At 50.4% G+C, this 16,861-nt stretch overlaps 1 protein-coding gene across 8 annotated transcripts in view; it reads right to left on the bottom strand.

Moving 5' to 3' along the window:
- Positions 1 to 16,861, bottom strand: part of Agap1 (ArfGAP with GTPase domain, ankyrin repeat and PH domain 1) — a 461,561-nt gene that overhangs the window by 173,796 nt on the left and 270,904 nt on the right. For all 8 annotated transcript variants that reach the window (XM_028880390.2, XM_028880391.2, XM_028880392.2 and 5 more), the window contains one exon: positions 5,625 to 5,729. In XM_028880390.2, the coding sequence (XP_028736223.1) occupies positions 5,625 to 5,729 (105 nt within the window). The remainder of the gene's footprint in view (positions 1 to 5,624; positions 5,730 to 16,861) is intronic.

Raw genomic sequence — 16,861 nt, 5'->3', positions numbered from 1 at the left:
GCCGTATGTCCCTCTGCTTCCTGCCATGCACAGAACTCAAAAGAAGTATCAGTTGTGGTGTGGTCTGTCATTTAGAAAACTGTTCCTGTTCCAAAACAGGTGGTTCAGAGCAGAACAATACTGACTGCTGGCAAGGAGATCCCAACCTTTGATCTCCCACATCTATAACATAACATCCTAATCCAACTCTGGGCGGGCTCTTTGTATTATAATAGCACTTTCAGGTGGTGAGCCATTGTGCTGTGGCTGGCGTGCGTGCGTGCGTGCGTGCGTGCGTGTGTATTTTCCCCACCCCACTAAGTGACTTCACTATGGATCTTACTGTGTGTGTGCACATACTGTGGTCAAAGATCCACATGGTGAGGTATGGAACCCAGGCCATCTTGGAGCAAGGACCCCACAAAGCCACATAACCCTGATGTCCACGCTCTGGGCAATGCTGGCCCCCAACACTGAGCAAGCTTGTGCAAAGCACAGGCCTGACAGATGGCAGCGCATAGCACAGAACCACGAGGTACTTACTCACGGAGAAGCAAGATGAAAAACCCCTAGTCATAAAATCAGTGACACACACTGAAGCAGTGTGTCACCAATGTGACTCACTGACTATGCTTATGTCAGAGACACAGGAAGACTAGCCATTTCCTGTCAAACGGCTTTCCATGTGGGAACAAGAATAAGGTCTTTTGCACCTAGCTTTTCTGATTTCTGCATGCTCTCCATCTCAGGAAGTGGGAGGTCCATGCTGGCACAGGTGGGCTGCTGTGGGAAGGCATGACCAGAGAGTCAGTCTCCTCCAACCCCAAGCCTCCATGTGATGAACCACCAGTGTGCACCACCTATAGGGGGTGCTATAAGAGGAGTTTCTTGCTAACACAGGTTCTTTCCCTGGAAAGATGTCTTTCAGAAGATCTAGTTAGGAACCATCTCAGATCCTTTTCTTGATGCTGTGTTAGTCAAGCTACTTCCTGTCTGCCTGTGAAATCTGGAGCTATTAAAATCTGCACTATGATGACAACTTCCAGAGTCACCGACTACTGACTCAGAAAAGGTCCGAACTGAAGGTTCACAGTACACGTAACCATCCCTTGCTATAAGCAGAGCAACGCAGTCACCAAATTGCTAATGGATCTGTGGAGCAAAAGATGTCCCTGCTTGAGCTCAGTTTCAATTTTGTTTATCAAGGAGAAAAAAACAAAACAAACAAACAAACCCAGGGCTAATCTGGTTTCAAGAGGGTACCAGGAAGGAGGAGAAGGGAATCTGAGGAAGGGGGAAGCAATCCATACACTCCAGGCTGGTCTGAAACACAGGGGAGGGCTGGGTGCAGCTGCCAGGCGGCTGGCAAGGAAGGCAGAGCTGGGCCTGACTGCAGCAGGCTTTCTCAGCCAGGGTCCCATAACGTGATGCCCATGGTTCGCGGGGCTCACTCTTACAGGCCCACTTAGGAAGCCCACCAGACAGAGCCGACTCCAAGAGCAGGATCGTCAGCCATGCACGTGGCTGTTCCCCCGACACAGAAGATGAATAGGTGGCCGTGCAGCGCTGCAGAGCCCCAGGGCAAAGGTTCTTTCTCATTATCCTCTCCAGTTTTTCCATCATGGTGCTCCCTACGGCTCCTATCTAAGTCCACAGAGAGGGGACCTAAAGATCTCACAACACACTGCCCTGCACCCACCCCATCAGGACCCAGCAATGAGTCTTAAACCCATGAGACCTTCAAATATATCTCCTCCTCAGGGCCGCTAAGTGCTCTGGGTCTTGGGAGTCTTAGAGATGAGTGATTTAAATTTCTTTAAATGATTTTATTTCATGTGCATAGGGGTTTTGCCGGCATGTGTGTCTGTGTACCACAAACCCAAGGAAGCCAGAAGAAGGTGCCGGACCCCCTAAATTGGAGTTAGAGATGGTTGTGAGCCATCCTGAGGATGCTGGGACTTGAGTGAGCCAAGGTCCTTTGGAAGGACAGCCAGTGCTCTTAGAGCTGAGTCATTTCCCTGCCCCCAAGATGGAGATCATCATCATCATCATTATTTATTTATTTAAAAACAGAAACTACAAAAGAGCAAGCCATTGAGTCAACAGCCTAAGGCGCCAGCAGGTTTCAGAGAGAACATCCCATGGTGCCATTAGGCTCTCTCTTGGTTGCTTTAGTTTAAACGTCTGGAGCTGTCAGGACACAATCTCCAGCAGCAGATTCGGCTGGTCCGTCTTGGAGCAGGGCAGCGGACTGCCCATGACCCCTGTAACTTCCAGGGCACTGTGTTCCCTGGAAAAGCGTTCATTCTGACTTTGGTTGAGTGTTCTTCCTGTTACTAGCCTGGGTTCTCAATTTTATTCACTGAGCATCAGCTGAGAAAGAAAGAGGAAGGAACGGAGTGGGCTTTGGGGGACTCCAGTTTTAGGCCAAGCGTGTAAATAAGTGATTCCCCTCGGCAGCTGTCATCTTTGGGGAGGGCTTTTCCTTGGCTATCTGACTCCATTAGCTCAGCTTGGTGGAATTTCTGGGTCCCACACCCCGAGGGTTAGAGGCCACCCTGAGGGCAATATCACCAAACTTTACCCAGCGAGTGATGCTCTGGGTTTCCAGAAAAGACAGCTGCCAGCCAGACTCAAGGATACAACGGAGAGCAATGGCTACCAGTGTAGGGTCTAGATGCCAGTACACAACTTCCACCTTCTAGACAGTCCATGCAGACCATGCCGAGTGTTGACCTACCGCGGAACGTGTGGTAAGTGAGGGGGCATTTCCCCAAGCTGGCCTCCAGCTTCAGCATCCGGAGCCCCGTAGGGGCCCTGCAACTATGGTACACACCAGTCTGGAAACCACTGTTTTGGAGAAGTTCGCCATCATTTCCTTCTCCTGTGCCCCTGCCTTCTGCTCTCCACTAATAAAGCAAAGAGGACCAGGGCCAGTTTGGCTCCCAAGCCTTGGGGGAAACCAGGAAAGGTAGCAGAAGGGAAGGGCAGGGTGATGGCTAATAGATCACTGGACAGGAATGTTCTTCTGGAGACACGGGGATCCGCAACAAGAAACTGAGTAGTTCTCTTCCATATATTCCATGAGGACAGAGGCAATATGGTGTAGGCTTGGTTAAACCAGGGCAGAAAGAAGGTGAGCCACCAGCCAGATATGACTTATTACTGGTCACCAAGTCCCAGCTCTGTTCTCTAAGGCACATGATGCACCAGAGCTGATAATGAGGCCTTTGGTTTCTGACAGGACTTGGGGAAGACCCAAGGCAGGGCAGCCTTCCTTGTAGATTGGGTTGCTCTAGGGATGGGGAGGGCCTGGAAAGGCACTGCTGTGTGTGCTTAGTGATGGAATCTGAGCGTGAAGGGACTGAAGAAGCACAAAGCCCCAGAAGGGCAGTTCTGGAAAAGGCATGGGCCCTGTCCCAGGTGGGTCTCCAGACACAGGCATTCAGCAGGGCAGTTCTGGAAAAGGCATGGGCCCTGTCCCAGGTGGGGCTCCAGACACAGGCATTCAGCAGGGCAGTTCTGGAAAAGGCATGGACCCTGTCCCAGGTGGGTCTCTAGACACAGACATTCAGCAGGGCAGTTCTGGAAAAGGCATGGACCCTGTCCCAGGTGGGTCTCTAGACACAGACATTCAGCAGGGCAGTTCTGGAAAAGGCATGGGCCCTGTCCCAGGTGGGTCTCCAGAAACAGGCATTCCATCCTTCTGCCATCAAGGCCATCTGGAGAACCAAATCTATATCCAAGGTAAGCTAGACATAGAGCCACACAATGTTTCATCTAACCAAGAACATCTCTCTACACACGAATACACCTATACCTTTAGAATATACAAGAACCTACGAAGACATCTATCATATGTACCTTGCAAACACAGATGTGCACACGCACACATATCCCTTAGGGTGAGGCTACATACCAATATATCCATTGTCACACTGAAAACACCACAAGTGGGGGACTCACTCAGTAATTCCTCATTCTATGGGATGATGTCCATCTTAGTCTAACCTACCTCAGTCCTGGGCAGGACCTGCGTGCACCAGCCTGCACTTAGGCAAATCCATCTGAGACAGGGTCTGTTTGACGGTCACATGTTGACTACTTTCATCGCTCTGCTGACTATGGTAGGGGGTGTGACAGGATGGCTGTGTGGGAATGCTTTCACCCTGCTGTCCAGCCAAACATCCAGCATGGGACTGCTACAAGTTGACACTGCCTGCAGACTGACAGCCAGGTGTGGCAGGCACTCTCATTAGCACTAAAAGGCAGCCAGGGATCTGGACGGAAGCACGTGCTTTCTAGCGTGGTTCTGAAAGGTACAGCTACTGCCCTAGGCCAAGGGGGAGTCACACCAGCAACAATCCACAGGAGGACACTATGTGTCACCAGGCATGCCGGGGGGGAAAATGTTTTTTTAAGAGGTGAGTGTTCTTGAGTGTTGCAGGGGAAGGCCCCTCACCAGAGGTTCTTTAGGGAGACAAATGTTCATATGGGTCCTAGGAATCTGACAATGGATGCTCAAGCCAGTAACGTCATGGAGACCTTACAGCTCTGAAGACTGATGACTGGGAGTCTGTCTTAGGGAAACAGACAAAGACACAGATATCAGGAGAAAGCCCGTTCAGAGTTACTTATAATAATGGGGAGGGGGTGTCAAATTCATTTGTCAAATGTCGTGTTTTTGTTTTGTTCTGAGATACTGCTGAAGGATTCATGCAGTAGGATAGTGGAATACTATATAGACATCAAAATGGTCCCATGCATTTGCAGTCATGGAGAAATGCATGGGACCTGTCATTAGTGAGGTGAGCAGCCTGTGGGATGTGCTGTGTCTGGGGAAGCACCAAGCCCACACGCACGCAGACACAGGTATCCACACTCCCAGAATTCACAATCACATGGAGTGCTTTCAACTTCTACTCAGTATGTGTATTTTTAACGTTTTGTTAACAACTGCAATTTCAAAGTATTTCCGTTTTTAAAAAGGTAACAGCTTGGTAAGAGTGGTAAAACCCAATGATTAGTGGTGTAGGTTTTAATTCTCAACCTCTGCAGGAGCTCATGGAACCAAAGTGGACAGTCCACCTTAAAGGCGCTCACTGTGGACAGAATGACCAGATTCCGGTCAGAATAACACTGAGTCTGCTTTCACAATCTTATGGACATCTCGAAGGGAAGGTGACATCCTGTGGAGAAGCAGCTTCCCCGCTTTCTGAGCTGGTGGCTGTGCTTTACCTCAGCATGAAAACCGTGGCAAACCACACCTAGGCCCGGCTTTGTTCTTAGCTGCTCAGAGCTGGGCCCCGGGGTCAATTCCGCTGTTGTAGCTTAGGTCTTCAGACACTCCCGTGGCTTCTCACGGCTTGCCCACCTTGCCACTCCCATCTGAAGCTCGACTTCCTATGCACGTGGCACTGTAACCCACTCCAGAATGGGGAGTCCGAGATTAACAGGTGAAGGGGGCAGGAGGGCAAGACACCTGAGCTAAAGGAGCCCGAGGAACTTACTGCATTACAGACACCTCAGGGGACCTAATACCACTGTCCTCTTCGCACGGAGGCAGAGGGCGGGCCCTGGCCCCATGCTCTGTCCCATGTCCAGGTCCCTGGGTAGTGCCAACTGCTCCGCGGAGCTGTACTCACATGTAAACTGGGGTGGTAGGTCAGCACGCCGTTGTCGCACAGGGTGACGTACTTCTTTTTCCACTCTTTGTTCAGCGACTTGCCACTTCGCTTCAGCAGCATGCCCTGTGGGGGAAGAGGGGGCAGAGGTAAGGTCCTGTGGGGTGCAGAAAGGGCTAGCGACACCAAGGGACGGGGACACGAGAAACTTTCTCTGGGATTTGCATTTTTTAGAGGAGATTATCCTTGTGTGTAGATTTAATTTGGGTTTTTCTGCTCTCTGGCATTCAACCCGGTGGGAGATTTGAGAGCTGAACTTCACTATGGACTCTGAAGATCCACCGTTGATGAACAGTTGCGGTGGACATCCTGGCTGTCCGTCAAACTCCCCACAGCACTGAGTCATAGCAAGTGGGAGATGTCTAGTGGAAAGACGCTTTTATTTTTTACTTGTTGGTTTCTGTGGCACTGGAAATTAAAACCACTGTACATTTGAGGAAAGTACCCAACCAATGAACCCCAGTTCCGACCCCGGCCCCGGCCCTAGGAGTAACATATTAAAGATAGACCCCAAGATCAATGATCTTCTCCCCTTAATTTTACAAACACAACGATTTCCTGTTATAATTTCTTCACAGGATTTTAATTTATTCAAACTGAAATTCCATTTGCAAACTTCAGTAACAACATTGGGTGGGTGAGCTGTAATTCACCTCAATCGATTTTTAATGGTGTCCCATTAGTGTCTCTGGGAAAGCTTTCAGAATTGGAAACTAACATATTTTGGAAGTCATATGTGGCCTCGCCTTCCCTGGATAGCTGCTGTGGATGTGTTCCTGGTCTAAGTGCCAAGTCCCAGCAACCCTTGCATCTGTTCCCTGGCTTTCCTAGGTGAGGACAATGGATGGGCAATCCTGCGTAGGGTCAGGCCAACACTCCAGCCTTGGGATCCCCCGCTTCTCAAGCTGCAGCTTTTCTGCCAGCTGTGCCCACTCCTGTGCATTCTAATTCTGTCCGTGTGCAGTGAGGAAACCTTCGGTCCGTCCATCAAGAAACTGCCCGGATTATAAAATGGCTGAGAAGGCATGCACCTAACACTAGCTAACCCAGCCAGACTGACGAAGCACCAAGTTATAGGTTCTCAAATACATCATGACCCCTTGGGGATGTGGAGGCACCCTCCCAGCCCTGCCTTCCTGATCCTGCTCTTCTCCAGGGATCTCCCTCTGTGTGGGAGAAAATCGGGCCAGCCTGCACAAGTGACCGGAAGGAGCTCACATGTCAATCAACACTGTGAGAACACAGCAGTGTTTACTCAGTTATAAACAAGCTTCAAATCCCAGCGAGGGGATCTGGTCCATTAGTACCTGTTACTGGGAGATCCAAACAACCCACAGAGGAACCTTTGGAAGGCCACTGCTCTGTAAGATTTTATCATGTAAAGAAAGCATGTGGCAAAAACTGACACAGGAAAACGTTTATGCTGCACACCAAAGCAAAAGAAGCTCCCCTGAGAGGAACAAATAACCAGGCAACTGTGAGTCACCCCACAGACACAATAATAAACCAACGTCCTTCAAGCCCTCACGTCCCCTCCACACGGACAGCTCCCATTCCTAACCCAGCAACACAAAGCCGCACCCAAGTTCTCCAGTGGGCTCACATTTTCCCATCATCCACTTCAGATGGAATTTCAACAATACAGAGGGCTGAGGGTCACTGCCATGTCACTGGAAGATTAGGATGCTGCAGGCTTCAGAAGGCCATGTCCCTTCCTGCTCAGGCAAGCGCCTGCAGATGGCTAACACGACTCCTCTGGGAGGCTGGTGGGCACTTTCATGAGCCAGCCCCACACTCCTAATTATCTATCCTTCCACCAGTGGAGGCTACAGAGGAAAAGAGGAGAAACTGGTCAGACCAGAGGCCCGCGGAGAGGCCCTCACAGTTATCTGGGGAGCGGAAAAAAAAGGGATCCATTTTTAAAAAAGACTTTTATGTTTAACATTTATTTATTTATTATGTATATATTTATTATGCCACAGTGTGTGTGTGTGTGTGTGTATGTGTGTGTGTGTGAGAGAGAGAGAGAGAGAGAGAGAGAGAGAGAGAGAGAGAGAGAGAGTGGGTGTGAAGGGTGAGAGGCCATGTATGTTGTGTGTATGAGCTTGTCCATGCGTCTGAAGGGTCAGAGGACAATTTGCAAGAATCAGTCCTTTCCTTTCACCATGTGGGACCCGGGGATTGAACTTGGGTCAGCAGGCTTGGCAGCTAGGGTCTTTACGTGCTCACCCATCTTATCTTGCTGGTTCCAGGCTAATCTATTTTGATGCCATGAAAGTAATATTACCAGGAAGGAAAACACGAATGTTGAGAATCATGAATAAATCCTCCTGCTCCTTGGAGGACACCGTTGGCTTACTCAGTTGGATTAGCTCACACTGTGAGAGTAGGTGGGCCTGAAGAACAGTGACCACCTGTCCAAGGACCACCTCTTTCAACATGCCCGTCTTGACCTGCACCCTTCAAGGTTGTAAGAGGGGCTGTGCCCCTCATCTCCTGTTCACATGTCCTGGCTGTGGCCAGCAGGACCTCGAAGACCCCTTCTGTGGCCTAAGCACTGGCCCAGCACCTGGCCTCCCTGAGCACTGATTCTCTTGCTCTCCACCAATCACAGGCCAGAGGTAGCAGAACCAGGAGCACAAGGCTCCCTTGTAGACGAGACTGGCCACACAGGCAGAGCCATGTGGTGCTACAGTGAAGCGCAGGCCTCCTGTCCCTGCCCGTACCCTGGGCCGTGAATTCCGTAGTTCCCAGCTACAGTGAACATCCTGCTCCCACAGCAGAAACTCCTGAGCGTCTCAGCCACGGCCTGGGGCCGCTGGTTCCCCCTTTCTGAAGCACAAATGTAAGGGCTGGCACCTAGCATTCTCAGTGGGCACCTGTGACTGGGGTTCCCTCCAGAGCAATGCCAGATTACATACTGCAGGTAAGCCACCAATTTCACAGCACTCCACAGTTTACAGAGATGTTCTTCAGCTACCAAGAAATTCCAGCTTAGCCAAGGGACAGGACTGGGTGGGGCTTCCTTTTCGGGTTGCCCTGGGGAACCCATCCAACTCTCAAATTTCTACAGAATACAATGTATTCAAGCTGGGCACTGTGGCACAGGCCTTTAATCTCAACACCAGGGTGGGAGAGGCAGCCAGATGTCTAGGAGTCCGAGGCCAGGCTGGTTTACATAGTGAGTTCTATGACAATCGGAGCTAAATAGTGAGATTGTCTTAAAAACAAAAACAAAAAAAGCCGGGTGGTGGTGGCACACGCCTTTAATCCCAGAACTCGGGAGGCAGAGGCAGGCGGATCTCTGTGAGTTCGAGGCCAGCCTGGTCTACGGAGATCCAGGAAAGGCGCAAAGCTACACAGAGAAACCCTGTCTCAAAGAACCAAAAAAAACCCAAACAAACAAACAAACAAACAAACAACCCCCCCCCCCAAAAAAAAACCCATCATGTGTTCAGAGTGAGAAAAAGGATGGCCACCCACTCCCAGCTGCAGAAAATGCAGACACTAGACTGTAGACTGCAGCTGGCTGCAGAGGCAGGCCGGGCTCTGTGGACCACCCGGAGAGCAGGCAGGAAGCATCCATCTACGAACTTTTCCCAGGCAGGAGGAAAACAAGGAGCCCGGTGGGAGTGACTCTCAACCTACAAGCCAACTCAGGAACAGGGTGGACAGGGTTGAAGGAGCTAGACGTCAGCCTCGCTGAGAGACCGCGGCTAGGACACGGCACATCATGTGTTACCACTGTGGGGATGCGGCAGAGATCCCGGAGGGTACGCAGTCCTGTTCCGTCTAGATGTCTCCCCGGTACAAGCAGCAGCACCGGACTTGCCTCAGAAAGCTCCTTCGTTGAAAATATTGGCAACAGCTCAGAAGAGTTTTGCACAGAACACAGATCAGTTTGTCCTGAGCAGGACAGCTAAGGAGGGCTATCTGTTTGAGACTTCTAGACAAGAGTCCTGGCTGCACCAGACACTGGTTTCTTAGAGCCTGGCAGCAAATGTGGAGGACTTGTGAGATAACCCAGTCCAGGAGTGCTGGGAGACAGGGTGAGTCAACCCTGGATTGCAGGCTGCAAGCGAGAGCTGCAGACAAGACACCGAGAGTCACAGTCCAACACACAGCGAGCCGCAACTTCCTTGGATAGAACAGGTCTGCAGAGCACGGAGCCCCAGACAAGGCTCCAGCCTGACAACCAGCCTGACTGGCCATTCGGAGACACCCCTGTGGCCACATCCTGGCCCACGTAGGGCTGTTACTCAAAGGTCTCATACATACAAGCATTTGTGTCTTGAGTGTCACCTGGCCTGGGAATTCTAAAATGTGAAATGTGTACAGTGAGCACTTTCCAGCTTGCAGACACAGGGGCAGGGCAAGGTCGTGGTACAGTGAGGCCAGAAGCGGGCTGAATTACAAAACAGCCTTAAAACCTGTTTTACGAAGAGCGATCTCCTTAGCAGCTCATACAGAGGCTGGAGGAAGACATGATGTGGCTCCTTCCACCTCAGGACCGAAATGTATGCCTGGTCCAGGATTCTCCTGCAAAGCCCCATTTTCAACAAGTCCCAGGACACCTTTTGGGCCCATGTCATCGACAGTTGCTCCCCTGAACTACTTCCACGTTATAAGGCCAAGTTCATTTGATGGGGTATAATTAGAGCCACCAATGGGGCCCAAGTGAGAGCACCTGGCTGTTACATGATTAAAACATGTTTCCTTTTTCTTTTGTCATGTACAGAGTGACAACCATTGTTCCACAATCTAATCAACCAGAAGTTAAACCACAAAGCTCTATGTGTACTAGGAGGGTAAGGTGCAGTCTCTACTTGGGGTCCTCCAGGCTCTACTATGACATGGAGCGGTCAGGGAGTTCCAGGATGGACAGGGCCTGTGGTGAGGCAGGCAGCTCCATGCTCTGCCATCCTGAACTCTCACCCATCTCTAATAACCAAGAAAGAAGCAAGCCAAATAAACGGTTCATTTTAAACTTTCAGAGGACACAAAGCCACAGTCCCCACAGCCAGGAGATGACAGAGGCCGGAAGGCTCCTGGCTGTCTAGACACAGGCGGGCGGCTCCCGTCAGCGCGTGCAAATGGCCCTTATGATTCTAAGTCTCTTTGAGTGGCTGTAACCTGGGGCAAAACTGCACAGCAGAACGTCAAGACGCATCCTTCGCCCATCTTTCAGATGCCAAGCTGGTACACGGGAAGACAATCCTTGCTTTCAACAGTCCTTGCCGACCAGCACAGCCATCCGTTTGTGAAGGCTTCATTTCCCTCTCAGAGGCTGACACATTCATTTGGGTGTTTTAAGTTGCAGGACAATATTGGGCTTCACTCAAAAGACAAGTCTGTTCCCGCATGTGCAATCGTTAGTCTACTGGAAGCCAGAACCCGCGACCACGAGCCTGCAGAAGGCTAGTGAGCATCTGCACATTGTGTGAGTCCATCATCTCGCACTGTCTCTGTGCTGCCCAAGACTGGCTTCAACCCACGGCACCCAAAGACCAGACACTGTCCATGTAGATCTAACACTTGTTATTAAAGCCGGCGAGGAGGCTGGAGAGATGGCTCAACAGCCGAGCGCAGCTGTGCATCTTCCAGAGAACTCAAGTTTAGTTCCCAGCACCCACATGGGATGACTCACAGTCGTCTGTAATTCCAGTTCTGGGGGATCGGACCTCCTCTCCCGTCTTCTGTCAGCCCCTAAACTTACATGCACATACCCACATATGCGTGCGTGCGTGCGTGCGTGCGTGTTTGTGTGTGTGTGTGTGTGTGCCTGCTTTAAAAAAAAAAAAAGGCAGGGCAGCTCTAGCACAGGTGAGCTCTGTATGACTCTGCTTTGTCCTCAACCATGATGTCACAAGAAATGACAAAATGACCGATCTCTCAGATCAGTCCATTCCAGGGTGGAGAATGCAAATTGGAATCTCATACCACTGTGTTTGGAAAACAAATACCCTGTGGCACGGGTGTGGACCCAGTCAGCTGGGAAGCCAGCAGGACTCGGGAATGTTAGCTCTGAGGAGAAGGAGGCAGCATTGCCTGAGGCTGGGCAAGGGTGGCCAGGCCACAGGCCAGCAGAACCTTCAGTAAACCCACAGACTAAACGCCATGCACAATTCCATCATGAACCTGTGCACAGGGCAGCAGGATTTCCACACTGGACGCTGAAAGCACTGCTGGACCCAACTCTGGGGAGAAGAAAGGGCCAAGTGAGTTCCCGAGCAGAAGCAGAAAAGACATTCCCAAGTCCAGACACCAATGTACCCATCACAGAATAGTTCCTCGGTGCCTGCTCCTCCAATGGTGGAAACCTTTGGAGAAGTCCCAGCCTCAGAGCTTGGGTCAAATGCACACAAAGATGGCAGTTAAGACCTGGGCACAAATGAGGGTCTTATGTAAGATGTGGCAGTCTGACTCTTTCTTGAGAACTTAAGAAAAATGTCAATAGCCAGTCAGTTGCCTTTTGTGTAGAACTGGGGAGATAGCGGATAGGTTTCTGTGCCTTAGAATGGCCTATGCCTTGATACAATGAAGGCTAACAAGAATTTAAAAAAAAAAAAAAAAAAAAAAGGTTGTATAATCTTGAACTAAAATGCTAGAAGGTTCAAAAAGAAGCCTGGGGTCTGGACAGTGACTCCTAGGCACAGCAGGAAGGAAGCAGGGGGAGATGGCCACACAGCAACTAATAGAGGACACTTCTTGAGGAAGAGAGAAGAAAGGACCCAGGACTCCCTGTGTCTAGGGCAGGGGGCATTAGGAGCAGGTACCTGGCTGAACCTTCAGAACACCTGTGGGCCAGTTGTAGCCATGTGTCTCCTGTTCCTTTCCACCTCTTTAGAATGCAGGGATCTGCTGCAGTTCTGTCACTGGGCTACTGCTACGTCCCGTGGGTGTAATTCAGCTCATCTTCTGAATCCCTGTCTTAGACAGTGCGGGCAGGTCCAAGGACTTCACTCAGGTGTGCCTGTGCAGACGACCACACCATGAACTTCCAGTCTGAAACCCCGAAGACTTGAGACTTCGGGGATCCTAGGATAGGCTGTGGGAGGGCAGGCAGAAGCCAGAGCCTTCAAAGAAGACCTACAAAACCCCAGCCCTGGTGGTGCGCACACCCCGTGACCCCTGGTTCAATCTACCTCGTGGAGTGTGGTGGGGATCATCTGTGCTAGTTCCAGCCTCAGCCTGAGAGAGCCGGATAACTCTGGCTTTTATGCCCCATGGGATGTCCCGGGACTCTGCCTGAGAGAAGGACGAGGTACCTAAAGGACGACTGTCATTGCCTTCTTACTGACCTCTGACCCCTCCTTTGCTGACACTATACACGTGAGAGAAGGGCTTTGATGCTCCAGCCAGAGGTACCTGTGCTGCACAGAAGAGCCGCTGTCCCCAGGACCCCCAAATACGACACACAACAAGCCACTGTGGTTTTAAACCACCAGGATTTGGTTCAATTACCCAGCACCAGATAGCCAAAGCACCAGGCAGTGACAGAACCAGGCACCGGCGCTTCCGCCCGCGGCCAGAGGCTCTGTTGCCTCCCTGGGAACCACTTCCCCATTAGACCGACTGCAAGGCTCCCACAGCCCCTGTTTGTGGAGGAAGTTTAAGGGCTTCGTGACGGCCTGTATTATTCCGTGGAAGTGGCCAGTGTTGGTCTAATTGCTACACCTGATTCACTGATGCACCACAAAAATCTGTGACTAAAATGATCTACAACCAAAACATCAGGGTCCCAGGAAGGGATGTCTTGCTCTTTGCTCAGGTATCCTCTATGGCACAGGAGCAAAAAGCCGGACCGTCTCCCACGCTGCAATCTCTTTATTCGTCATGTGTACGCTTCTAGTCCCAAGAGGTCATTGAAAGCCAAAAGCAATGTTAAGTGTACAAGCTTTAAATAACTTACTAAGTTAATGTAATGAATGTAAGTGCGATCTGAAATCCATCACTCACTGCTTGCCGCAGCCCCAAGCTGTGATAAAACACCACTCATAAATTTATATTAAAACTCTGCTCGATAGCAATTATTTACCAACAAAGATTTATTGACTGCATTAGAGTCCGGGGGTCTTTCCCAGTCAAATCAGTCTTTGAGTCTCAGGGGCTGGATGGTGCTGGTCCCCGCTCGGAGAAGGACTGTCGTGACAAACAGGGAACATGATGGGAGGCTCCACCATGGCAGTGGAGCACCAGCTGAGACATGGCCACCCATGTAAAGACGGGATGACCAGCCAGCTTGACCAGCCCAGGTCCCCTCCCTCCCAGCAAGGGCCCCTTACCTGGTTAGACATACATCTGGGCTATGTGTGTATCTGGTTTAAGAAAAGCACACACATGAGATTTAACAGGGACAGAAGATGAGCCGCTCTGTATCTGAGAGGGCGCTGACATTTTATCCCCTAATCAAGTATAAAAGTTACCAGTTTGCTAGAAATGCAGGAAGTTTCTACTCATCCAAAACAAGTGAGGTTTATCGGATGGGCTTACTACAGACCCAGCTGCTCAGAAGGCGACATGTGAGTCCTGGGGCACACAATGAAAACAACTCTCAGAAGAACGCAAAACCCAAACAAACACAGAGTGCGGTCTGGGTTCTGTGTAGTTCTAAAGCAATCATGTGTCATGTCTGAACTACTTGAGGAGATTCTCATCACAGGAACTAAAGGCTCCTCTGATTTGCTTCAACGTCTCAGAGAAAAGTGAGCTTCCTCAACTGACATCCCCGAGATCTGCCTGCCAATCACTAAACTGTTGAATTTACAATAGATATTTTTATTCTAACTAAGATTTCCCCCAACATTGCCAGTCAGCTTGCTGTCACCGTGACACATGATGCCGCAGAGGATCACTCCATGAGGAATGCTTACTTCAGCTTCTGGTTGTAGGAGTTTCATTCCAGGGTCTCTTGGCTCCGTTGCTCGGAACCTGTGGCAGTACAGCTCAACACAATGGGAGGTCACAGTGGCCTGCTCACCTCTCAGTGGCCAGGAAGCAAAGAAACAGACCGGAGTGGGTGGATGACTAGTTATCTCCCTTTAGGACACATATACCCAATGACCTAGCTTATTCCATGTTTTCATGGTTCCACCATCTTCTTAGAGTGCCAGAGATTGGTGACCAAGCCTTCCAAACATGGGACTTGGGGAACACTTATACAAACCACAGGATGCATGTTACAACTTGCTGTGAAAACCTAAGAAAAGTGGTGGGTGGATGGAATTCCATTACTAGAAACCTGGCCGGCCGCACAGGGGCCGTGTGGAGGAGCCCCATGTGTAGCGTGTTTAAACTGTCCCTTGCATCCAGAACAGAAATGTCTCCACCCTATTCTATCATCTCAATATGTGAAGCCGCCTCATGCCGGTGACAGTACGCAAGTTTCCAGGGAGAGGCCTGGACCTCAAGGCATAGGAAACGAAGGTGCTGCACCTCTGTGATGGGCTGAGGGGGCTGGGCACCCCTCCTGCCGGTCAATCACTCTGGCACAGCTGGAGTCAGTGCTGATCCCGGGCACCAATGCGTACTTACATCCCGACCCAGATCAACTGGAAGGCTTTCATAGCCTTTATCTGTTTGCATAGTAAGAAATTTAGGTGTTCTGCAACACCTCAAATTACCCCTCTTGTCTTACTCAGAAATGGCCAGGGTTGATCTAATTGCTGCACTTCAGTTACTGATGCACCAGAGAGACTGTGATTGTAATGATCCCCAACTAACACCCACAAGGGTCCCAGGCAGGCGCTTGCATTTTGTTTAAGACTGTCTTTGGTACTGCAGTCTCCTGTCATATGTGATCCTAATTCCTGAATACAGTTATCTTATAGAAATTATCTTCGCATATGCGTGTTTTGCTTGCATCTATGGATGTGTACAATGTGTGTCCCTGGTGCCTCCAGAAGTGAAAAGAGGGCACTGGATCCCCTAGACCTGGACTCATGGTTATAAGCTACCATGTGCGGGTGGGGAGCTGAACTTGGGTTCTCGGTGAGAGCAATAAGAGCTCTTAACCACTGAGCCATCTCTCCAGCCCCCACACATAGCCATCTTAACTGTTTCCCCCAACAAACACACTCTCGGAAAGGGTACTAATGCTAACACTCTATAGGACCATGGCTGGGACACGCCAGCCAGCAGGCCTGGTCTGACCTTTCAACTCTGCTTGTAAATACAGTTTTATCAGAACACGTTCCAACGCACTATATCCTGTACAGAAGAGAGAAGCAATTCAAGACGGATTATTTGTCTTGGTTTGTTGTGATGAACTCTTACCAAAAGCAACTGTGGAAAGAAAAGAATTTACTTCGGCTTACAGGTTACAGTACATCCTTAAGGGAGGTTAGGGCGGAAATGCAGGCATGAGTCTAGCAGAAACCAGTGGCGGGAACCGAGGCAGAGACCACGGAGGGATGCTGCTTACTGGCTTGCTCGGCTTGGTTTCTTAAACAACCCCAGGAGCACACGACCAGAGACGGTACTGCCCACTGTGGGCTGGGACCTTCTACATCAAACATTAATAATAATAATAATAATAATAATAATAATAATAATAATAATAAAATGTCCCGCAGACTTGCCTACATGCCAATCTGAAGGAAGCATTTTTTTCTTATCTGTTTGGTTGTGAGCCATCTCTCCAGCCTGGGAAGTGTTTTCTCAGTCCAAGTTCCCTTTTCCCAGAACTGTCTGAGTTGGTGTCCAATTACCAGAGAGCGAAGCAGCACAACCCCACAAGCTGGGGCGCCTCCCTCCCTCCTGCTCCTTCCAGAGAAGGCTGGCTGGGACCGGCCGCGGGACGGAGAAGATGGAAAGAGCCCAGCAGCCATCTGCTCAGAACCCTAAGACCCCGCCCTTTCTCTTCTCCTTCCCTAGCATCCTATCTGCCCCTTGGCTTCTTCAGGGAGCCGCAGAGTCACAGGCTCTGGGCTTCACAGTTTCCGCTTAAACAAGCAGAGACATCCCCTAGCAGCCGCCGCCAGGGGCTTAGCTGTGCCCACCTCCCAGTCCAGATGTGGGGTCCTAACCCTCAGCTCCCCACAATGCTGACAGGATCTCTGCAGACGCAATTACATCAAAGTGAGGCCACCGTGTTGGGGAGGGGCGCTAATGAAGAGCACAAATGTCCTCATGAGAACAGGGAAGTGGGACATGAAGACGTCCACCTACATACAGACCAAGGGAGAGGCCTCAGGAGA

This window comes from Peromyscus leucopus, chromosome 13, assembly GCF_004664715.2.
Source record: "Peromyscus leucopus breed LL Stock chromosome 13, UCI_PerLeu_2.1, whole genome shotgun sequence".
In the NCBI taxonomy this organism is placed as follows: Eukaryota; Metazoa; Chordata; class Mammalia; order Rodentia; family Cricetidae; genus Peromyscus; species Peromyscus leucopus.
The sequence above is the reverse complement of the archived record's forward strand: the minus strand, read 5'-3'. Positions and strand labels throughout refer to the sequence as shown.